The 23,631-nt window shown below is 42.1% G+C and overlaps 4 protein-coding genes across 4 annotated transcripts; 3 read left to right on the top strand and 1 right to left on the bottom strand.

The window, feature by feature from the left end:
* The first annotated feature begins 852 nt into the window (after positions 1–852).
* On the top strand, positions 853–7,625 carry LOC108887028 (sialoadhesin). The gene is made up of 9 exons (XM_018682198.2): positions 853–962; positions 1,238–1,273; positions 3,061–3,175; positions 3,921–4,069; positions 4,817–5,068; positions 5,216–5,482; positions 5,900–6,145; positions 6,793–6,918; positions 7,073–7,625. Exons 1-9 carry the CDS (start codon positions 938–940, stop codon positions 7,177–7,179), a joined length of 1,323 nt encoding a protein of 440 aa, XP_018537714.1. The 5' UTR covers positions 853–937; the 3' UTR covers positions 7,180–7,625.
* Positions 7,626–7,726: 101 nt separating this feature from the next.
* On the top strand, positions 7,727–14,444 carry LOC127142795 (sialoadhesin). Its single transcript, XM_051072817.1, has 9 exons — positions 7,727–8,268; positions 8,506–8,541; positions 9,843–9,957; positions 10,696–10,844; positions 11,583–11,828; positions 12,060–12,353; positions 12,488–12,738; positions 14,058–14,193; positions 14,332–14,444. Exons 1-9 carry the CDS (start codon positions 8,100–8,102, stop codon positions 14,442–14,444), a joined length of 1,509 nt encoding a protein of 502 aa, XP_050928774.1. The 5' UTR covers positions 7,727–8,099.
* Positions 14,445–14,988: 544 nt separating this feature from the next.
* LOC108887035 (uncharacterized) lies at positions 14,989–20,016 on the bottom strand. Its single transcript, XM_018682206.2, has 5 exons — positions 19,974–20,016; positions 16,192–16,428; positions 15,867–16,112; positions 15,561–15,719; positions 14,989–15,235 (listed from the first exon to the last, which is right to left on the bottom strand). Exons 1-5 carry the CDS (start codon positions 20,014–20,016, stop codon positions 15,126–15,128), a joined length of 795 nt encoding a protein of 264 aa, XP_018537722.1. The 3' UTR covers positions 14,989–15,125.
* Positions 19,905–23,256, top strand: LOC108887026 (uncharacterized). The gene is made up of 3 exons (XM_018682196.2): positions 19,905–20,346; positions 21,116–21,457; positions 21,554–23,256. Exons 1-3 carry the CDS (start codon positions 20,277–20,279, stop codon positions 21,886–21,888), a joined length of 747 nt encoding a protein of 248 aa, XP_018537712.1. The 5' UTR covers positions 19,905–20,276; the 3' UTR covers positions 21,889–23,256.
* The last annotated feature ends 375 nt before the right edge of the window (positions 23,257–23,631 follow it).

The raw sequence follows: 23,631 nt of genomic DNA, 5'->3' as shown, positions 1-23,631 counted from the left end.
GACAAAAAAAAGGTTAGAAACCACAACAGACAAAATTCTGGTATTAATAAACCAAGCAGTGAAAGCAGCAGTAACATTAGTTTAAATGGCAGTAGTGTAGCAGTGAACCTTTAACTGTACTGTTTTCTACAGAACTGTCGGCAGCCATTTAAAGAAAAAGCAGCAGACACAATTATCATAGCAGGTCAAGTAAAAACGCATATGATTCCATAAGTTATCAGCTTTAAAAAGTTTACACAAATGCACGGTGTGGACTGACCCAAGGTCCAGACCCAGGTAGGCCGAGCCACCACAGCACTGGTTTGCAGTAACAACTGTCAAGACGTCGTCTGTCACTACTTGCACAGCTTAAAGTCAGTCTGAAACTCTGTTTTAAAAGGTCATACTGCTTCCATCTCTACACATAAAAGCAGAGAGGGTGAGTTTTTGTCAATGTTGGACTCACTGTACAAGGATGTGGCTATTTCCCACAAGTGGTACGTACAACAGATGAAAACATCTGTGTAGCTTAAAGCAAGCAACTTAAAACCAAAATGAAAAGTTAAGTCTTTACAGTAGCTGATTCAAGCAGTGGTCTTTAGAGGTCTGAGTGTGAGATGCTGAAACACGAAGCGACCTTTTGATAAGACAAACAGGATGTGAGCTTTGACTGGTTTTCCTATGTCTCTGTTCAAACACTCATGACTAGACAACAGCAAAAAACATACAGCAAGAGGACATAACACAAGAAAAAACTGACCATCACATATGAAAACATGCATAAAATAAATGTTAACAACAGAGCACCAGAACTGAGGCTTATATAAAAGAAAACATATTTTTCGACCCTATTGTTTGCTGCGCCCACTTCCCCTCCCTCCCTCTTTGTGGTTAACAGGATGCACTTGCTGCATTTGCTGTGAGGCGGTCAGTGTTTAAACTTCAGCCTGCAGAGACCATGAAGGCAACGCTGCTTCTCCTCTGTAAGTACAGAAAACTTCAAGAAATCATTAAGGATCTGAAACTAAAATCAGAAACACTCGCTACACCGCACTCTCTGTCGGTCAAACCAAGTTAGACATGAATTCAGATGGATTTTAATTCAACTTTAGTGGATATTTCAAAAGGAAATCAAACTGTGATATTGTGAAGTTTTATTATTAACAACGGTTTATGAAGCTGTGTGTGTCTGTGTGATTCAGACAGATGTATGTTTGTGCATAAACAGACTGTGGTTTGACAGTGGCTTTTGTTTCAGTGTTGCTGATCCATCGACGGTCTGCCCACGGTCGTGGTGAGTTTCCATGCATGTGTGTGTAAGAGTTTTGTTCCTTTTTCATCTGGAACGAGTCCATTTTAGAAGTGGAGACTGAAACTGTTTACAGTTTAACGTGTTGGGATTTTGCTGTGGACGTCGATATTTAATGTCTCTGTAAAATCTAAAATCTCTGATGAACTTTAATGTGCGTTTGTGGCCAGCCGTCTGCTGCTACCTGCTTCCTGTGTGTCTGAAAACTGTGTGCGGCTCGCTTGTTGCAGACAGAGACCGGTCTTCCATTGAAGAAGGACATTGTTCAATTAACAATACGAATTATGGCAGAACCAGACGAGGAAGTGAGGTGAGGGAGGAGGTCAGGGTGCATGGATGTGTCAACAAAACAATAGACTGCAACACCTGAGACCACCGCTCACTTCCTGTTTCCTACCAACCTGACGTGACTTTGTGACACTGTTTTTTTAAAGCACGACCATCATCGTTCAATTAACCGTCAAGTGGTATTTTAACCTAAACCACAATATTTCCCCAAACCTTAACCAGTGCACTGTCACACCAGAAAACACAAATAGTTATTAACAGTGATTTGTGGTGGTTTAATTTGGGCAACTTATACTCTGCTTAATAATGACAGGAAATGAGCGAGAGAGATGCAGCAAAGGTCTCGATTCAAACCTGTGATGCAGTGGGGGAAGGTGGAGGAGGCGGCAGACGGTGGACGCACAAAGTTCAGGGCCAGACTCACAACTACGACTGTGTGCACACACTGAAACATGCAGACACATCATATTTGTCTGAACTCTAAATCTCATTGATTATGGAACTGGCCACGCCAACAGGTGAAAAAACCTGGACTTACATGACCTCTGAAGGTCCCTGAGGTATCAGGAAGCAAGACATTAACATCAGATCCTTTAAGTCCTGTAAGTGACAGCACATCCCACAGATGTTCAACGGACTCAAGATCTGGGGAATTCAGGGTCCAAGTCAACACACTCTTTGTCATGTTCATTCAACAGACCAGGCCAATGGCATTAAGGTTTTCGGCAGTTTCAGTAGCTCTTCTGTAGGACTGGACTACACAAGCGCCCAAATTATACACCTGTATAATTCATCACACATGCCTGTAAACCATCATCAGCAGTGATACCTCAGTCATTGTTAACAAATGTCTGAAAGACGACTGATTCATTTATAGCGCTCATATCAAAACAGACACTATGAAGTGCGTCAGTAAAGACTAAAATAAAAAGAAAATGAAAAGATGCCTGTTTAGACTGGAAATAAAAAACTGTAAGAGAAAGTAATATAATAACTACTGGAGTTCATATCCTGAGTCCTGTCTGTAGTTTGACAGAAAAAGCCTGATTGTTCCACAGTTTCAGACGACTCTGCCTCTCGTTGCTCTTTGTGTTTGCTGAACCTTTCTGCTTCTTTGTTGCTGACTCTCACTGGCTTATGGGTCTGCTTGTGAGTCCCATTGTCTGAACCCCTCGGGTAAGTAAATGAGTACGTTTATTCAAGTACTGCACACTTTTTGAAGTATTTGTACTTGAGTATTTCTTACTTCACACTTCAACATTTAAGACTGTACATAAGCTGGATGACGGGAACACAATTCCTTCTTTTTCAAAATCAAAACTCTGATCTGATGATGGAGCTATATATTCACGAAATACAGCCTGGACCTGGAACACATAAGAAATTAATCACTGTCAATCCAAAAAAGAGCAGCTGTAAACAACAGTCTCTCTCTCTCTCTCTTCTCTCTCTCTGTCTCTCTCTCTCCTCTCTCTCTCTCTCAGCCTCTGTGAAAGTCGTTCCCAACAAGTCTCAGTTTTCTGAATATGACAACATCTTGGTGAGCTGTGAACACTTTGGCTCTGGTGAATGGACGGTGTGGAGATACACAACACAAAGGTCAGTTTACCACCAAAACACCAAGAGCACCACAAAAACACCACAAAGCACACAACACAGTTCTGTTACTCCATGAATCACTGCACACTGATCATCCTTCACAGACCACATTTAGGCTGATTTCACATCTACACTGTTTGTTCTGGACCTTCTGACTTTTCAGTTTGGTCCAAACCACAACAGAAGGTGCTGAAGGTGCCTCAGACCAGGGTCCAGACCAAAGGACTGACCAAAAGAGAAAAGAGGAGGTCTGAATAACTGTCAGGTCTCCTGCATGAAACGCTAACTTTCCACATACATGAGAGACACGCTTGGTACTGGACATAAATAATGAGGTGCAGCATGGTTCAATTTGTATATAATTCCAGGAGAGTGGAGACACTGAGTGGGATGTTAGAGCACTACCACTTTGAACGAATGAAGAGTTACATTCATGAAACTCACCAGCGTCACTGGGAGGTAGTCAGAGTGGATGGCAGGCAAACAGACCACAGGACTATCACCAGAGACCAGGTTCACATCCAGAGTCCTGTGGTTAAGGTTTGAGAAAGATGGTGCTTTAGGTTCTTTGTAATTTAACAGGTTCTGAAGTCAAACAAATATTGCAGTGAATTTTTAGTGTCCAACTGGAGAAATGATGCTTTTTTTTGCTGTAGTGACTCTGTAAGTTAAATCTGACATATTTCATATCTAACCAGTAACCACATGTATGAATGACTGATAAACTGTGGTCATGTGTTCCCAGTTTGGAGCTGTCCCAGTGTGGGTCGGGCTGGGGCATCCTGACCTCCTCCACCTGCGAAATGACTTCAGTCAAGCCGGCGTCCAGTGGGGTGTACTGGTGTGAGTCTAAACACAGGCAAAGCAGCAACGCCGTCAGCATCACCATCACTGGTGAGACTGATTAAACCACACTGTGCAGCAGGATGAGACAGACAAACACTTCCTCTTCTTCTTCTTCCTCTTTTAAAACACTTTCCAAGCAACTACTCCAACCACAGATTAGACATTACAATATGAAACACGCGTGACTCGTCTCTTTCCTGATGGGTCTTTGTCACTTCTGATTGTTTAAAAAATCTTACAACACATGGAGCCAAGCAGAAGTGTGAGGAGAGTAACAACAGAAAGTGTCTCTGCTGCTGACTGACAAGCAACTACACTGTTATGATACATGACGCTAGTTTGAAAGAGAAGCAGTTCTAATAAAGAGAAGTGAATCTTTAGGTTGTAGGATGATTCAGCTCTGTGAGAGCCCAGAAAGAAACAGATATTACCTTGACAACAAGGATGGAAAAGTCATGTGAGAAATAGTAGGAAACAAAGAATTGCAGTGGTCTGCTGTAATAACACAGCAGACGCTGGTACTGACCAACACCCTCCATTAATGACACATCACTCCTTACACTGGTTTTGATCTAAACTGCTGGAAACGCGAGCTGGTTCTCTGGATAGAACCAAGAATTCTGAACAGAACCAGTTACTCCTGCTCTAGCATTAACATTAGCATTAACATTAGCACAGCTACCTGCTCTGTCCACTGCGGAGCAGCCATGTTCTGTTTGTTACTGACTGTAGATGAATTAAATTCAAAAACATCCTTTTTGTGGCTGTAAACAAATCTTTTCCATCTTTCTTCAGAAAAAGAGAAACCAGTGATCCTGCAGAGTCCTGTCCTCCCTGTGATGGAGGGACATGATGTCACTCTGCACTGTAAAACAAAGACCACTCCCTCCAACCTCCCAGCTGCTTTCTATAAAGATGGCTCCCTCATCAGGACTGAGCCTACAGGTCACATGACCATCCACAAATTTTCCAAGTCTGATGAAGGCTTCTACAAGTGTCACATCAGCAGTCTTGGAGAGTCTCCACCCAGCTGGCTGCTGATGAAAGGTAAAGATTAGAATCTCTACAAAGGCATTTCCCTAAACTTTACTCATATTATGGGTGGTATGTCACTGCCCAACCATAACCATCTAGTGGACATTAGAGGAACTGCAGCTGAATGAATTTAAACCCTGGCTTGGTCTCTGTCCACAGATGATTCTGACCCGGTCTCTCTCACTGTGTCTCCTGACTCATCTCAGGTGGGGGAATATGGGAATTTCTTTCTGAACTGCAGCTCTCATGGATGGCACATCAAAAGGTTCAACCCTAGCAGCAAGGTGTCCAGCTGTGGAGACACATGGGGGACCCTGACTTCCCCTGGCTGCTCGCTCGCAACAGTCAAGAAGAGTGACAGCGCTGTTTACTGGTGTGAGTCGCCTACAAAGCAGCGGAGCAACTCTGTGAACATCATTGTCCACGGTAGGAGCAACACAAGAACCAAACTGGAACTGCTTTAAAATTAGAAAGAGCCAGAGAATTCTCTGATAACCAACATCATAGGTCAGCACAGTAATCGGCAATCACTGTCACTCACTTTTAATTAATGCAACACAAGTTTTAGGATATTAGGAATATCATATTATTTCTGCCAATAAAGCCTGCTAAATTCTACAGACAGGCCTTTAAGACTGGAGTTTTTAGGTAAAATGTGAGAATCATAAGGTGTAATGAAGAAAAGACATCAATAACAATGCTAAGCATTTAGATTTTAAAAATACAGATAAGAACCAATGAAACACAAGCACATGGCCAGATTCATATTAACTATCAGCTTGTTCATTGTTATATTTATGACATCCATCAATAGCTGTGCAATGTTTTTTTTTCTGGGTTCAGATAAACCAGTGATCCTGCAGAGTCCTGTCCTCCCCGTGAAGCCGGGAGAAAATGTCACTCTGCACTGTAAAACAAAGACCACTCCCTCCAACCTCCCAGCTGCTTTCTATAAAGATGGCTCCCTCATCAGGACTGAGCCTACAGGTCACATGACCATCCACCATGTTACCAAGTCTGATGAAGGCCTCTACAAGTGTCACATCAGCAGTGATGGAGAGTCTCCACCCAGCTGGCTGTTTGTTGAAGGTGAGGTCAAACATTTCCTTTGTGCTATTTTGGTCAGTTGTCATCAAACTCATTAGTTCTGCAGTGAATTTAAAACTGCTAGTATTTATGATACTAGTATTTATGATACAGTCTGAATTTACAGTGTGGTGTGGTGTAGTTGTATGAATCAGATACAAACAACACAGTTAAAGAGCAGATTTCCCTCACCTCCCTCTGTGATGTTCATCCTGTCTCAGTGGGACTTCAGTTTGGTCCATGATGCCTCTGGAGAAGTGATGGACCTGAAGCCTCGAGGCTCTGAAAACAGAAGGAACAGTGACATCTAGTGGTCTGAATAAATGTCTGCCAAGCTGTCAGACAACCATGTAAAGTTGTATAAAATGGAGATATTTGAGTAAAGCATAAGTAGGCCTTTCTCTTACTTGAGCAAATGTACTTTGTTACATTTCACATAGTTGTACTGTTTTCACATATTTTATAGACAGAATGATAAATCGACAAACCAAAAATACTCGTTGGCTCAATCAATAATGATAACAATCATTGGCTATGGGTTGTTCAACAGTTCAACAGTCTGTCTGCAGTCTCCAACCAGTGAGACATGACGACAAATGAGGAAACACTGATTTCACACATCACCTGACCAGGTGTGTTTGTTTTTCTAGAATCCCACAGCTCACATTCTCAATCAGCCCTGTCTACACTGACAATGCTCCGATACATCGTGGTCATCTCCCCATACTTCATCTCCACTGTCCTCATGGTGTCTAAATATCGACAAAGACCCACAGGTAACAACCAACCAACCAACCAACCAACCAGCCAACCGATCGATCGTGCCTATTATAACATGCTTCATTAAAACAAACTAATAGTTTCTCCAGGTCGTGGTCGTTCTCAAATTATTTACTTGATGATTAATAAAATTATCACTTAACTCTGCAGAAAGAGCCTTGCCTGTTTCCATGACAACTCCCTCACTCACTGAAGAGAACGAGGAACCGGACTATGATGATGCCCTTGCTAACGTCACCACCGAGCATCATTTTTAAGCAGCAGAACAGAAATGTTCAGTTCACTGACAACACCAGCTGTGGGTGCTGGTCCTCTGAGTTTTATTCCCTGGACCTGGACTAGTTCTTTGTATTTGTACTATATGTTGTTGTTGTTTTTTTTTTTTTAAATATAATGCCTGGTTTTGTGTAAATTTTTGCTGGTGCTCTCTTTTTTACTCTGAACTCTTAAACTTTTAGTCCCATGAGCTGTAAAACTGCTTTTTTATAAAGACACATTAAAGCCACACCAGTTTGCATGAGAAATTAAAAAATTCAGACTCCTAGTGGTGTGATCAGAAACTACAGAAACACACGAGATTAAAATGTATTAGTCAATTTGGAGGCACCTAACCCAACGAGGTCAAGAAGTGAAACCTCCTGTACAAATATACCACATCGATGTTTCCTTTGTTATTGACACAGATTAAAGAACTGAGATCTAAGATGCTGCTCAGGAGCTTCAGAGGTGTTGGTTGATGGATACTGTTTGGACAGATGTAGGCTAACTGTTGCCAGTCTTTACGCAAAGCTAAGCTAACCAGCTGCTAGCTGTAGCTTCATTTTGACCTTACAGACATTAACATCTAACTCTCAGAGAGGAGAGAAATAACGTATCAGAAAATAATGAACAGGTAAACAGTAATGACCAGCAGGGTGAAGGGTTTTTAAGGAATCAAAACTTTTAAAGTTGCTTCACACAGTGGTCTTTAGTGGCCTCAAACACAGACAGGATGTGAGCTTTGACTGGTTTTCTTATGTCTCTCTGCTCAGATGCACATAACCAGATAACATCAAACAATAACAATACAGCAGAACTGACCATTAGAAATACATTAAAGAAATGATAATAAATAAATACTAGAGCTGAGGCATTATACAAAAATATATTTGATACTGCCCACTGATTAGCTTTTATTATGCATATGACAATAAATGATTCTGCTACTGATTACAATTTGCTGCGCCCACAACCCCCTCCCTCCCTCTTTGTGGTTAAACAGGATGCACTTGCTGCATCTGCTGTGAGGCGGTCAGTGTTTAAACTTCAGCCTGCAGAGACCATGAAGGCAACGCTGCTTCTCCTCTGTAAGTACAGAAAACTTCAAGAAATCATTAAGGATCTGAACTAAAACTCTCTGTCAGTCAAACCAAGTTAGACATGAATTCAGATGGATTTAATTCAACTTTAGTAGATATTTCAAAAGTAAATCAAACTGTGATATTGTGCAGTTTTATTTTATTATTTATGAAGATGTGTGTGTCTGTGTGATTCAGACAGATGCATAAACACAGTCTGTGGTTTGACAGTGGCTTTTGTTTCAGTGTTGCTAATCCATCAGGCGTCTGCCCACAGTCATGGTGAGTTTCCATGCATGTGTGTGTGTGGTAGATGACAGTAAGTATTTTGTTCCTTTTTACTGTGGACGTCGATATTTAATGTCTCTGTAAAATCTAAAATCTCTGATGAACTTTAATGTGCGTTTGTGGCCAGCCGTCTGCTGCTACCTGCTTCCTGTGTGTCTGAAAACTGTGTGTGGCTCGCTTGTTGCAGACAGAGACCGGTCTTCCATCGAAGAAGGACACTGTTCAATTAACAATACGAATTATGGCAGAACCAGACGAGGAAGTGAGGTGAGGGAGGAGGTCAGGGTGCATGGATGTGTCAACAAAACAATGAGACTGCAACACCTGTAACGCTCGTCATCAGTAATGAACGCCTGAAAGACAATCAAAACAAAAACAAGATGAGTCAATAAAGAATAAAATGAAAATTAACAGAATGATAAATTCACATTAAAGTAATTAATTTAAAATTAAGTTTGTAAATGTTTAAAACTAATAACCTTAAAAAAGAAACAACCTTTCTCTTATTCTGATTCAGTCGTCTTATCGCTCTGTGATCACAACAGAAAACCATGTGTTCTCTGGTCTGAAGTTTGTCTGACATGCACACTCTCTCACCACATGTTCCTCTTTTAAAAATACCACTATATGACACATGAATAGTTCCTGTGGGGACACACTGTTTGAATATGTGGGTCCTGGACACAGAGCAGAGATCTGAGTCCACATCCTGCGTCCTGCCTGAAGAAGAAGCCTGATTGTTCATGCTCTTTGTGTTTTCCGAACCTTTCTGCTTCTTTGCTGCCAACTGTAACTCTGCCTGATGAGTCTGCTTGTCTAAACCTCTGTGCTGGTAGGTAACTGAGTACATTTACTCAACTACTGCACAAAGTTTGAGGTATTTGTACTTGAGAATTTTTCTTCACACTTCGATAACTTGACAACTGGATTCAAGGTTAAGACTATAAAACATACAACAGCTGGATGATGGGAATGTTCTTCACTTTTTAATCAAACTTTGACCTGATGATGGCGCCAGAGAAAAAGTCAGAGGATCATCAAAGGCAGACCTTTCCAAATGGAATTTAAATCTTTCAACTTTTAAAGCCTCTTTCAGTCCTGCAGATACCCCTGTGGTGCTTTCACTAAACTATAACACGGTCAGTCCAGAAAAGAGCAGATGTTATTTTCGAAGCAATAACAGTCTCTCTCTCTCTCTCTCTCTCTCTCTCTCTCTCTCTCTCTGTCTCTCTCTCTCTCTCCTCTCTCTCTCTCTCTCTCCTCTCTCTCTCTCTCTCTCTCTCTCTCTCTCTCAGCCTCTGTGAAAGTCGTTCCCAACAAGTCTCAGTTTTCTGAATATGACAACATCTTGGTGAGCTGTGAACACTTTGGCTCTGGTGAATGGACGGTGTGGAGATACACAACACAAAGGTCAGTTTACCACCAAAACACCAAGAGCACCACAAAAACACCACAAAGCACACAACACAGTTCTGTTACTCCATGAATCACTGCACACTGATCATCCTTCACAGACCACATTTAGGCTGATTTCACATCTACACTGTTTGTTCTGGACCTTCTGACTTTTCAGTTTGGTCCAAACCACAACAGAAGGTGCTGAAGGTGCCTCAGACCAGGGTCCAGACCAAAGGACTGACCAAAAGAGGAGGTCTGAATAACTGTCAGGTCTCCTGCATGAAAGCGCTAACTTTCCACATACATGAGAGACACGCTTGGTACTGGACATAAATAATGAGGTGCAGCATGGTTCAATTTGTATATAATTCCAGGAGAGTGGAGACACTGAGTGGGATGTTAGAGCACTACCACTTTGAACGAATGAAGACTACATTCATGAAACTCACCAGCGTCACTGGGAGGTAGTCAGAGTGGATGGCAGGCAAACAGACCACAGGACTATCACCAGAGACCAGGTTCACATCCAGAGTCCTGTGGTTAAGGTTTGAGAAAGATGGTGCTTTAGGTTCTTTGTAATTTAACAGGTTCTGAAGTCAAACAAATATTGCAGTGAATTTTTAGTGTCCAACTGGAGAAATGATACTTTTTTTTGCTGTAGTGACTCTGTAAGTTAAATCTGACATATTTCATATCTAACCAGTAACCACATGTATGAATGACTGATAAACTGTGGTCATGTGTTCCCAGTTTGGAGCTGTCCCAGTGTGGGTCGGGCTGGGGCATCCTGACCTCCTCCACCTGCGAAATGACTTCAGTCAAGCCGGCGTCCAGTGGGGTGTACTGGTGTGAGTCTAAACACAGGCAAAGCAGCAACGCCGTCAGCATCACCATCACTGGTGAGACTGATTAAACTACACTGTGCAGCAGGATGAGACAGACAAACACTTCCTCTTCTTCTTCTTCCTCTTTTAAAACACTTTCCAAGCAACTACTCCAACCACAGATTAGACATTACAATATGAAACATGCGTGACTCGTCTCTTTCCTGATGGGTCTTTGTCACTTCTGATTGTTTAAAAAATCTTACAACACATGGAGCCAAGCAGAAGTGTGAGGAGAGTAACAACAGAAAGTGTCTCTGCTGCTGACTGACAAGCAACTACACTGTTATGATACATGACGATAGTTTGAAAGAGAAGCAGTTCTAATAAAGAGAAGTGAATCTTTAGGTTGTAGGATGATTCAGCTCTGTGAAAGCCCAGAAAGAAACAGATATTAGCATGACAATATTAAAGGAAACCATAGACACAACCTTCAGACACAAACATACACAGTGTTGATTAAATGCAGATTATGAACACAGTGTTTTTGCACCATTACGACGATGATACCTCTGCAAACAACACACCCCAGTTAACACACTGAACACAACAACATCCACTTTGAATATATTTTCTTAATTAACAACCACCTACAAGTTTCACTTCAGCTCGTTTCATTTAGTTTCCGTTTTTTTTATTTTTGTTGAAGGTTTCTCCGGGAAAAGATAAAGTGATCCTGCAGAGACTGTGGAGTTAGTATTGATGAAGCTGTGTGTAAATGGATGAAATGCTGTAGTTTGTCTCTGTGTTGAGGTGGATCAGTGATCCTGCAGAGTCCTGTCCTCCCTGTGATGGAGGGACATGATGTCACTCTGCACTGTAAAACAAAGACCACTCCCTCCAACCTCCCAGCTGCTTTCTATAAAGATGGCTCCCTCATCAGGACTGAGCCTACAGGTCACATGACCATCCACCATGTTACCAAGTCTGATGAAGGCCTCTACAAGTGTAACATCAGCAGTGATGGAGAGTCTCCACCCAGCTGGCTACTGATGAAAGGTAAAGATTAGAATCTCCATAGAGGGCTGTGAGATGTTTCACTGTTATGATGTGCATTGTTAATAACACTGCATTTGTATTAATCAACTGTTCTAGACGTAGTGAGAATCTTTGACCATATATGCATGTTTATAGGGACTAGGTGGTTTGTCATAGTCAAAACAAAACCATCTAGTGGACATTAGAGGAACTGCAGCTGAATGACCCGTACCTCCGACTCTCTGTCCACAGATGATCCTGACCCGGTCTTTCTCACCGTGTCTCCTGACTCGTCTCAGCTGAGCGAATATGAGAATCTGTCTCTGAGCTGTGGAGACAACAGCAGCTCTCACGGATGGCGCATCAAAAGGTTCCCACATGCAGGTGATCCCTCTAACCATAAGGTGTCCAGCTGTGGAGACACATGGGGGACCCTGACTTCCTCTGGCTGCTCATTCACACTAATCAAGAAGAGTGTCAGTGCTGTTTACTGGTGTGAGTCGCCTACAAAGCAGCGGAGCAACTCTGTCAGCATCACTGTCCACGGTAGGAGCAACACAAGAACCAAACTGGAACTGCTTTAAAATTAGAAAGAGCCAGAGAATTCTCTGATAACAAACATCACAAGTTAATTAGTCAGCACTAGTTCATCACTAGTTGAATTATACATTTTTCTCCAGGTCAAGATCAGGTGATCCTGCAGAGTCCTGTCCTCCCTGTGAAGCCGGGAGAAAATGTCACTCTGCACTGTAAAACAAAGACAACCTCCAACCTCCCAGCTGCTTTCTATAAAGATGGCTCACTCATCAGGACTGAGTCTACAGGTCACATGACCATCCACCATGTTACCAAGTCTGATGAAGGCCTCTACAAGTGTAACATCAGCAGTCATGGAGAGTCTCCACCCAGCTGGCTGTTTGTTGAAGGTGAGGTCAAACATTTCCTTTGTGCTATTTTGGTCAGTTGTCATCAAACTCATTAGTTCTGCAGTGAATTTAAAACTGCTAGTATTTATGATACAGTCTGAATTTACAGTGTGGTGTAGTTGTATGAATCAGATACCAATTCTGGTTCCTGATCACACAGTTCATTTGAAGACAGAGCAGATCCAGACTAGATCCTGTCGTTTCAGCCAGGGTTAAAATGTAGTGTGAACGATGAGTTAAATTAAAGAGCAGATTTCCCTCACCTCCCTCTGTGATGTTCATCCTGTCTCAGTGGGACTTCAGTTTGGTTCATGATGCCTCTGGAGAAGTGATGGACCTGAAGCCTCGAGGCTCTGAAAACAGAAGGAACAGTGACATCTAGTGGTCTGAATAAATAACAGCAGCCTCAGGTTTCAGCTTGTTGAGTTCGTGTTTATAAATCTCATATAAATACAATATAAAACCCTGTAAACTGTCTCTATTCATCAATAAATCGAAATATATGTAGGTCATGTATCAGTATTAAAAGTAAACCTACTCTCGATGCAGTACTTGAATAAATGTACTTAAGTTACATTTCACTACTGAGTTCTACTGTTCTCTGGTCTTCTGTGGACCAAACGATAAATGAACAAACCACAAACACTTGTTGGATTAATCGATAATGACAATAAAAATTATTAGTTGTGGGTCGCTCTCTACCTGTGACTCAAAAACCAGTTTCAGCAGCGTCCAGCTGAACGTCCTGAGCCACCAACAGTCCGTCTGTCCGCGGTCCGCGAACCAGCAGCCGTCCTCCCTTCGCCCTGCCACGAGCACAGGTGTCCAAAAGGTTCCGAACTAAACCTGAACAAACCTGTACAGGTCTGTAATCCGGACAAACAGCGACAGGATTCCTCCCGGTACATTACTCCCTCCATGTTTTTCCCTCTCAAACACACCTGCGCAGACGCACCTGTCGTTTCCTGTTCTCCAGCCAATCGGTATCTTCGGAATGTGACGTAGGCTCCCGACGGACCAATCAAAAGTAGGATTAAAGAAAACAGCATTTTCAGGATCCAAACTAAAACTTTCACAGTGATGAAGAGTAATGAGGAACATTTACTCACTCCTCTACTTTTACCTGAGTTTAAAGTTTCTTTTCAAATTAGTTGATGAATTAAAAAAAATGAATTCAAAGAGGTCTGTGTTTCTGTCTCTGCAGTCATCTGACCACACTGTATCAACAGTGTGTCTGTAGATATCTGCTCCAGTGACTGTGAGACATGAAATGAGGAAACACTGATGTCTCACATCACCTGAGCAGGTGTGTTTGTTCTTCTAGACACCCCCAGCTCACATCCTGAATCAGCCCCGATCTGAGCTCCGTCTGCTGAGAGTGATCCGATACATGGTGGTCATCTCCCCGTACCTCGTCTCCACTGTCCTCATGGTGTCTAAATATCGACGAAGACCCACAGGTAACAGTCAGTCAATTAATAAACCAGTCAACCAACCAACCAATCAATCAACCAATCAATCAATCAGGAAACTGTTTCTCCAGGTTGTTGTCAAATGATTTATCTGAAGATTAATAAAATTATCACTTAACTCTGCAGAGAGGACCTCGCCTGTTTCCATGACGACGCCCCCACCCACTGAGGATGATGAGAGACCGGACAGAGAGTCTAATGATGACACTGCTGATGTCACCACCGAGCATCATTTTTAAGCTTCATGCTCACGTTCATTGGCTGAACCTGCTGTTCATACACAACACCAGCTGTTCACTCGATCCACAGTCCTTCTCTCTGAGTTTTGGTGAATTGTTGCTTTGATGTGTTTCTTTTCTTTAGTTTAATAGTTTTTAACTTTTAGTCTCAGGAACTGTAAAAGTATTTTTTTTATAAAGCCCCAACAGTTTGTGTGGGAAATTAAAAAATTCTGACTCCTAGTGGTGTGATCAGAAACTACACACATGAGATTAAAATGTGTTAGTCAAGGATGGTTGTACAGGAATATAAAGATATACTGAATTTAACATCCTTATAAAATATTAGCACTGCAACTAATGATTGTTTTCATTATCAGTTAATCTGCCAATTCTTTTATTGATCTATTAATCAACCCTTTAGTCAGTAATATGTAAATAGTGACAGTTTCTAGTTGAGAGTCTAAAACCTAAAAATCCTCAGTTTTCTGATAGCAACAGAAAAAGCTGAAAATAATGAGGCTAATTTCAAATTAGCGAATGACACAATTAACAGAAAAGGAAAAAAGACAAAAACAACTTTTATTATCTTCACCTCAAAGACCCAAAAAGCAACAAACAAACAAAACCAAACAGTCGTTAACCACTGATACTGATAAAACACTGATATTAATACAACACATGGTGAAGAACCTGTTCAGGTTAGAAGTCATGCTCGGTGCTGACCGCTGCTACTTCATCATAGTCCTCAGCCAATCCCTGCTGGGCTTGATTGGACAAGGTTGTTGCCATGGAGATGGATGGGCCATTGTCTGTCATAACAGATATAAGTGGAACATTTATATAAACAGTATTGAAAGAGACAAGGGCATAATTATATATCGACTGTGAAAAACCTCTGCTCATAGTAACATTAGGTCAATAAAATTCAAGGCTCTCAGGGTTCAGGGTTATCTTTACAGTGCAAACTGCCATTAAGCTTATCAATAGCACTTGTTATTAGAGAGACATGACGTCTTTCAGCCAGAGGACTCAAACTCAAACTCCCTCTGGAGTGGATGGTCCTGGAAGTCCAGTACCAAATGAGCCCTCCTAGGACCTGACCCCAATCAATAAATTAATCAATCAGAGTGTTACCTGTGGGTCTGTGTCGATATAAAGACACCATGAGGACAGTGGAGATGAAGTACGGACAGAACACCGCCAGGTAGCGGAGCAACATGAACTCAAGGTGGAGGTGGCCTGACGTAGGGGGCGTGGCCTCAGAGGTGGGTGGGGCTGTGGTCGTCAGTTTTTCTAAAGAGAGAATCACACCTGGTCAGACAACTATCACTGGATGCTATCATGTCCTCAGGCCACTAGATGTCACTCTAGATGTCACTCTGTTTTCAGAGCGTACAGAGGCAGCATGGACCAAACACATAGGAAACCATCTGATCTCACCTTCGACTAACAGCCAGCTGGGTGGAGACTCTCCATCACTGCTGATGTTACACTTGTAGAGGCCTTCATCAGACTTGGTAACATGGTGGATGGTCATGTGACCTGTAGGCTCAGTCCTGATGAGGGAGCCATCTTTATAGAAAGCAGCTGGGAGGTTGGAGGGAGTGGTCTTTGTTTTACAGTGCAGAGTGACATCATGTCCCTCCATCACAGGGAGGACAGGACTCTGCAGGATCACTGATCCACCTCAACACAGAGACAAACTACAGCATTTCATCCATTTACACACAGCTTCATCAATACTAACTCCACAGTCTGATCTTACCAGTGACAGTGATGCTGATGATGTTACTGGTTGCTCCCTCTCTGGACTCACACCAGTAAACTCCACTGTCCAATGGGAGGATGAAGCTGATGCTACAGGAAGAACCAGCTGATCTTCCCCAGTCATCACACTCAGCTCTGGTGTCTCTGGTTGTGTTCCTCCTCAGCCTCCATCCAGCAGAGCTGTCGTCCTCCTCACAGCTCAGAGACACAGAGCTCTCCTTTAAAAAACTGAGATCTGCTGGGACTCACAGTCAGACGAGCTGAGAGGAAGAAGACATGATGATATCAATAAAGTCCCACTTAAACTAAAAAATCCTTTTCTGCAAACCTTTTACAATCATCTACAACCCAACAATAACATCGAACCTGTCTGGTCATATGTGGCGACACTGGAAAATTAGGCAGTTAAAGTTTGGTGATTTAGATTTGTGGGTAGGAAGTGAACATCAGGATCTCAAACACATTGCTGCTTTTGTTTCAGGTGCTGAAACAGGTTTGATAAGCTGCTGCTCTCAGTTCTTTCAGAGCAGTGTGATGTCTCTAAGCCTCTGAGGACAGAGGGCGTAGAGATGTACAGACCTCTGACGACCAGTTTGAACTGACTTTCATCTCATAGGAGGATATTACAGAACATTTCCTAAAGCGGCCTGAAGTCCTGCTGCTGTCTGTAAGAGGCTGATCAATGCCCCTCACAATAAAGGTTTGTATTTCTAACCATCACAGAGTTTCAGCTCTTTACTAACACTTAACAGTCAGAGTTAAACAGAGACAGAAGAAGTTTACTGACCTTGGTTTGTTGAGCAGATCAGCAGTGAGCTCACAACTACAGAGAAATGACACTCAGGTTGGTTTAAAGTTTCAACAGAGTAAAAACACTGAATGATACAGGTTTGGTTTTAGCTGTAAACTGATGCAGAGTGAGAACAGAAAGGAGGAAACAGTTCTTTCTTTTTTGTTCTACAGAAACCTGGGTGGAGAACAACAGACAGAGCAGCTCTACTCCAACACATCCACCTGTCGTCTTTTCTTATCTACAACTTAATGTTTCCTCTGTTTGCTCTCGGAGGTCAGAGACTGTTGCAGCGCAGATAACTCACCTCCTCCACATTACTGCTAATGTGTTGTAGATTTCATTCACCTGTTCAGACTGAGGAGGAATAATTATGACCAGTGAACTGAATGTGATGAGTGACAACAGTGGTCTCACAGTTACACTGAAAACTTTAGATCGTCTCAAAGTAATCTCCTCATTTACTGATGTCACCTTTAACGTTCACACTGAGTTCACACACACAGATATGATGGTGATGTAAGGACACATGAGGACTCCTGTCTAATCTACAGTTATCACCAACAGAAACATAAAGAGTTTACTTACAGAGCAGTGACAGCAGAGACGTTTCCTCCATCCTGACACTGTGCTGATGTTAGAGCTGCTCTCTGATCAGTTCATGGTCACATCAAGTAAGACCCTCCTCCTTCCTCTCAGGCAGAGGTGCTGTGGTTTCCTCTGCATATAGACAGTTTTGTTGCAATAAAACAGAAATTATGAAATAATTAGCAACTGAAACATAATATTAAGTTAAAAAACAGAAGAAAATCTATAAGTCTAGATGAAGCAGCAACTGAATCAGAACGAGGACCTGTACGATGCCTTCACTGCCAGTCAGACAAAGATGTGTTTGTGGTTTTGTGCATAAGGTCAACATGAAGCTGCTCTTTGGATCCCTAAATATTCTTGACTTTCATCAATTCGTAATAAAACAAATAATCTGGATCATTATCTCAACTTTGATTTTATAAACTGAGTAGAATTCTACATGAGTAGAAATGAGGAGTTTAGCTGAGAGGAAGTGAGTTGGAGGTGATTTTGTACCTGTGTGTCAGACGTCTTCTTTCCGCTTTAACCACTGAAATGTGGTCAAGCAGTGACATACATACACAGATCCTTGATGCCCCTTCACTGGTTTCCTGTGAGTTTCAGAATTAGTTTTAAGGTCCTACATGTTTTTAAAGCTTTGAAGACTCCTGCCTACATCTGAGATCTGCTAACACCCTGTGGGTCCAGCTAAAGGTTCCTAAATCCTGAGTCGTCACTTAGGATGAGTGAACCTTTGCTGCTTCTCAGTGTCCACCTTAAAATTTGTCAGACAATTAACCTGAAGGTCTCTGGACTGTGGGAGGAAGCAGGGGGAGCCTGGGAGCACCTCGGGAGGAACTGGAAAGGGTTGGTGGAGAGAGGGACCACCAGAACCTGACCCTGGAAGAGGAAGAAAGAAGAGAATGTGGACTGAGAAGAGTTTTGAAGAAGTGAACTCAGATTAAAGGAGCAGTGCGTAGAGGATTTAGTGGCATCTTGTGGTGACAATGTAGATTGCAACCAACTGAATACCCATCTCCACAGAGTCAGATCAGATCCTTGGAACTGGTTGTGGTTTGTGGACCTGCAGGTCTGATCATTAGTTTAACTGCTCTTTATAAACTGAGTAGTGAAGTAGTAGAAGCTGTAGTAGTACTGCAGGTACTGGTACTGTGACTGAGGACTGACTCTCTGCTGACACCTGCTGGTTCACGCTGGCAGTCAACAGGACTTCCTGGAAATAAAATGATAGTTTCTGTTGTTTTGTCCAGAGACGCCTCAGAGGTCACTGACACCTAAACACTTCAGCTTCATTCAGCTTCATCCTCACTTTAACTCAGTGTTTTTCCACATACATCAGTAACCACTTACAGTCAACTTCCTCGAGTAATCTGATTTCTTAAAGCTCATGTAAACAAGGAAATGGTTTTCTGTTGTCAGGGCAGAGGATTAGAGAACAGGTTTCACATGAAGTCCTCAGATTTTTGTTCCATGTGTAAACACAAGTCACAGATAAAGTACAGCAGAGCAGATGGATGAAAGAGGAGACTGTTACACAGAGCAAAATAATTAAGATAAGAAAATTAATCAGATAAAATAATTCCAGTAAAGTTCAGCTATTGAATTAGACTCTAAAACTCAGCGCAGTGGTTTATAATAAAACAGACAGGATTTTACAAACATGGAAAGTCACCACAGCAACAATTTTACATTTCATCACAAAGAAATGATTCTGAAAAGCTAAAACTGTTGTTGCTGTTGTTTCACTGTTTCATAGCAACAGTGAAAATACAGAGTTTATGTTACAAAGTAATCCACTGGGGATGGCCATGTGCATGTTTATGATTGGCCGACGCTGTGTCTTGTCATGTGATGTCCCATTTTATTGCAGAAAATGTTGAATCAGATTCAACTTTTTGGCTGCACATTGGATGACTCCGTATTCACTGTAAGTGCACATGGGCTAATTAAGTGAAAGAGAAATTCTGTGTTTCCCAGTCAGTCTGTGGACGCAGGCCTTGCTGATTTAATCTGCAGACTGACGTCTCTTTCTCGTGATGCACCTGTCTGACAGCACAGCCAACACACAGGCTAGATGTGTAGAAACAAAGTTGAACCGGCTTTTCCTGCAACACCGAGCGACATAAAAGCCGTACATGCAGGTGTACGTTCCTGTTGGATCAGTTTGTAACATGAACTCTAGTTTTTTTCCTGTTGATGTTGTGAGAAAAGCTAAAATTAGATCAGGTTAGAAACCAGGAGGTGGCTCGTGACCCTGATAGTCACTGTTTCGCACGGGTCCATGGTCTCAGACAGCTGGCTCCACCCATGGAGTCAAAAAAACACCAGGGTGAAATAAAGCAGAGCTGTCCAGAGATTTTCTTGTGACCCCCAGAGTCCTTCATCCCAGCACTGCTCACCCTCCTCCTCCTCAGTGGTGGAGGGGTCACATGTTGCAGCCATTTTGGATCTACAGAAACTGCTTCATTGAAATGATGCTGCATTTTCTCACTCTATAGTTTCCTGTGTTGGTGTTTTGTAAATGACACCGCTCCTCCCTCTGCTTTCAGCCCGGACAAGTACATTTCGGGTGTGGCGTTCAGTGACAGAGAGAAATACACTGTTAGTTAGTTACAGTTAAGTCCATCACAGCTTTTTACTGCATCTCATGGGCTTCATCAGTGAGTTTGTCCAGGAAGTTGACGGACGTTAAACAGTAGAAGATGCGTGCTTTAAAACTGACGTTATCTGTGTGTCTCGCCACCTGTTTCCTGACGTGTCTGGACTCTGGAGGTAAGCTGTGTGTGAGCAGATACATCAGTGTGAGTTAGTTAGTTTCACCCAGCGTGGCCTGACAGAGGACAGTTAGACCTCTGAGCTCAGGCCCTTTATCACCAGGGTTTCACTTTTAAAATGACCATTTCAATAAAATGACCAGTGTTAGTTTCTCCTGCTGACTGGTCTGCATTATTACACTATAAAAAGATACTGACTTGGTCTCTGATATGTAATTGATATATGTTACAGTTTCAATAGCTTCCATGTCATTTGACTAAGTCCAAATCAATGCTGAACTGTAACACTGCACTGGACAATTAGGACACGTCTGTTTTTTCCATGAATAAGTCAACACTGTTTGAACCTGTTGATTCTGGAGTGAATGTCAAACATTTATATAAAACTAACTTAACGTAACTTATCAGGAACAGAGTTTGTTTGTTTGTTTGTTTCCCATTCCAGAAACAAAAGTCACTTTAATTTTGGACCAGTTTCTGTTTTACTGAAGTTAAGATAACATTTACTGTCGGTTCAAGATGATGGGAAGTTGACGCTGACCCATGTGATGGTGCAGTTACTGTCGCTATGGGTCAGCAGCATTAACCCATGAGAGCCCAGACACATTTCTCCTCTTAGGAAAATTATACATTATGGAAGTTATATATATATATGTGTGTGTGTGTATATTTAACAATTTTTTCTTCTCTTTGGGGCTTCATGAGTTAAAGGCAATTATGAGGAACTTTTCTTTTGGTTTCTGTTTTCTGTTTCTGATGTTTGTCAGACCTTCAGGAGATGGAAGTGAAGCCTGGAGCTGATGTCCTCCTTCAGTGTCAGGGTCCCAGAGATGCTGACATCAGACTGTTAAAGTGGAGCAGACCTGATCTGGAGTCAGAGGGTTATGTCTACTTCTTCAGAGACAACCACTTATATGAAGACATCCAGCATCCATCTTTTCATGGTCGAGTGAAGCTAAGAGATCCACACATGAAGGACGAAGACTTTTCTGTGACTCTGAAGAACGTCATCGTCAACGACACTGGAAGATACGAGTGTGAAATAATAAACAGCAAAACAGGAGGCAAACCTGAGCTCATCAGCACCATCAACCTGAAGGTTGAACCAGGTGAGTTGGTAGAGTCCAGATTCAGGGGAGTTTGTTTCTGTTCTTCAGTCATCACCTACCTGACACTGATACCTCACACCTGCTTCTACTCTGCAGGTCACACACTTGGAGATGGTGAGGACAGAGAAAACAGGAATGGAGGGAACGACAATGAAGGGAACGACGGTGGAGGGAAAGACGGTGGAAATGTCGGCCTGGACGTAATTCTGTCTGTTGCTGTGCTTTGCATTTGTATCGTTGTTTCTGTGGTCATCTTTAGAATATATAGAGGACGCACTGAGCAGAATAGAGGGCAGAACCAGCCGCAGGTTTTTACAGTGTCAAATGCCACCCCAGCAGTAACCCCCCTTTCTACACCCCCCTCCTCGACAATGTCAACCCCACCCCAAACGCCCCTCTCCCCTCCAACACCCCCTCCTTCAACATCCTGATAAAAATGGTTATTTTCACAAACTAAAATTTACAGATGTCCCCTGAAACACTCGCAATAGATCGCAGTAGACAGCGCAGTTTACTGATATTCCCTAAACGCCTCACATGTAGGCTCTTGGTGAAGCTTGGCTGTGCAGCTGTGCACAGAGAAGCTTCCGCTGCAGCGCACACAACTCAAACAGGCTAGTGAATTAGTGAAATAAGGTGTTCTAATGTAAGATCTACCTGAGCTGGCGACAGGTGATTTTATCTACCTGAGCAGGTAATCACAGGTAGAGCCTGTAGGAAACACCATGGGGTCTCATTTGCAGGGTTTCTGGGGCAGTGGCAGTGCACTGTGTCATACCTTTATTTGAGGTTTAAAGGGGTTCATAGCAGTCAAAATGTGCCAGTATGAGGGGCCATCGGGGCCCCTTTAACCTTTGTGGGGACCAAACATTTGCTTGGTTTTCCTCTCCTGACTGTGGCCCCGGGTGTGTAATGTCTCAATTCTCTGCTGTTACACAAAGATGAAATATATTTATATACATAGATTTAATAAATTTAGTTCCCATGACAACATGTGGACCTGTTTAGACCTGGTGCAGGACTCTACCGGACCTTACAGGTGTGGTCAGAGACGTCTTCCACATATGAATGAAGTTCACTAGATTTAAGTTATTGTTGAGAGTCTTCCCGTACATATACATATAAACATACACATACAGCCTGATAGTAATGATAGTAATAGTTTTATTTGTTGAAACCAAAAGCACAAAACCCTTTGTAAAGTCAGAGTGAGACGTGTCATAAATGAAATGAAGGAAATTCAGATTTTTACAGAGTGTTATTTGTTTTCATCAGACAGATTCTTTTTCCCTTAAAGGGTCTTTAACTGATTTATTACTGACAACTTACAGTTTTAATATAAGCCTCATTATAACAGTTGAAGTGTTTACTGAGTGGAGTTTTACTCGTCATTGAAGACAGTATTATAGATGATTGATGTGAGCTGATACCGATAATGTAGGAAACTTACAGTGTGAGGATCCACATCTCACATACATTCATCCACTGAACTCTGCAGATTCAGCTCAGTACACCTGAACGTATCACTGTGAGATAAAATAATAAAAACTGAATGAAGGACTTTTACACAAATGTATTAATGGATTTACAGCTGAGTCGTGCAGAATGAAGCTCATAAACCTGTTTGATGATTTTTTAACTGTTCATTCACACAACACTTAAAGTTGATTGTATTGTATATAAATTTATATCACTTTCTAAAGATGTTTAACATGAAGCTCTTGTTGTGTTATATTCTTGTTCAGATATATATTTTAATGTTCACTGTCAAACTCTTAATAAAATGTTACATGTATTAATCAGTTTTTGTTTGACACTATGATCACATGATCCAGATATTATCAGACAAATCTGCTGCTGAGTTCATCACATGTGAAGCTCACTGGACTGAGTTAACAACAGGTGTGACTGTGAACAGAGAATCATTTCAGTCAGCCAGATCAGATGTGTGAGCAGCTGACGGCAGGTTAGCAGAAAAACAGGTTCAATCACTAATTGTTTTTGAATGAGTCACAGGAAACAAAGTGAAACAGTTGTGTGACTCAGGTTCTTTCTCTGGATGTTCCAGTGTAGTTTAGATGTGAATGTAAAACAGTGAGTACAGAGAGTGAAAAGCAGGAAGTGAAGGTTTGACATGAACCAACAGAGCGAGAGCAGCAGCCTCCATCTTTACT

Source organism: Lates calcarifer, linkage group LG9 (assembly GCF_001640805.2).
Source record: "Lates calcarifer isolate ASB-BC8 linkage group LG9, TLL_Latcal_v3, whole genome shotgun sequence".
Classification (NCBI taxonomy): Eukaryota; Metazoa; Chordata; class Actinopteri; family Centropomidae; genus Lates; species Lates calcarifer.
Note: the sequence above shows the minus strand (reverse complement) of the source record. Positions and strands in the feature narration are given on the sequence as shown.

Coding starts and splice junctions, on each gene's coding strand:
- LOC108887028 (XM_018682198.2), top strand. CDS start 938: ATGAAGGCAACGCTGCTTCTCCTCT. Junction 963..1,237: donor GGCAACGCTGCTTCTCCTCT/GTAAGTACAGAA, acceptor CTTTTGTTTCAG/TGTTGCTGATCCATCGACGG. Junction 4,070..4,816: donor CGTCAGCATCACCATCACTG/GTGAGACTGATT, acceptor ATCTTTCTTCAG/AAAAAGAGAAACCAGTGATC.
- LOC127142795 (XM_051072817.1), top strand. CDS start 8,100: ATGCATATGACAATAAATGATTCTGCTACTGATTACAATTTGCTGCGC. Junction 10,845..11,582: donor CGTCAGCATCACCATCACTG/GTGAGACTGATT, acceptor CTCTGTGTTGAG/GTGGATCAGTGATCCTGCAG. Junction 11,829..12,059: donor CAGCTGGCTACTGATGAAAG/GTAAAGATTAGA, acceptor CTCTGTCCACAG/ATGATCCTGACCCGGTCTTT.
- LOC108887035 (XM_018682206.2), bottom strand. CDS start 20,016: ATGGCTGCAACATGTGACCCCTCCACCACTGAGGAGGAGGAGG. Junction 16,429..19,973: donor CACCACTGAGGAGGAGGAGG/GTGAGCAGTGCT, acceptor GAGTCCCAGCAG/ATCTCAGTTTTTTAAAGGAG. Junction 16,113..16,191: donor CATCAGCATCACTGTCACTG/GTAAGATCAGAC, acceptor CTCTGTGTTGAG/GTGGATCAGTGATCCTGCAG.
- LOC108887026 (XM_018682196.2), top strand. CDS start 20,277: ATGCGTGCTTTAAAACTGACGTTATCTGTGTGTCTCGCCACCTGTTTC. Junction 20,347..21,115: donor GACGTGTCTGGACTCTGGAG/GTAAGCTGTGTG, acceptor GATGTTTGTCAG/ACCTTCAGGAGATGGAAGTG. Junction 21,458..21,553: donor CAACCTGAAGGTTGAACCAG/GTGAGTTGGTAG, acceptor TCTACTCTGCAG/GTCACACACTTGGAGATGGT.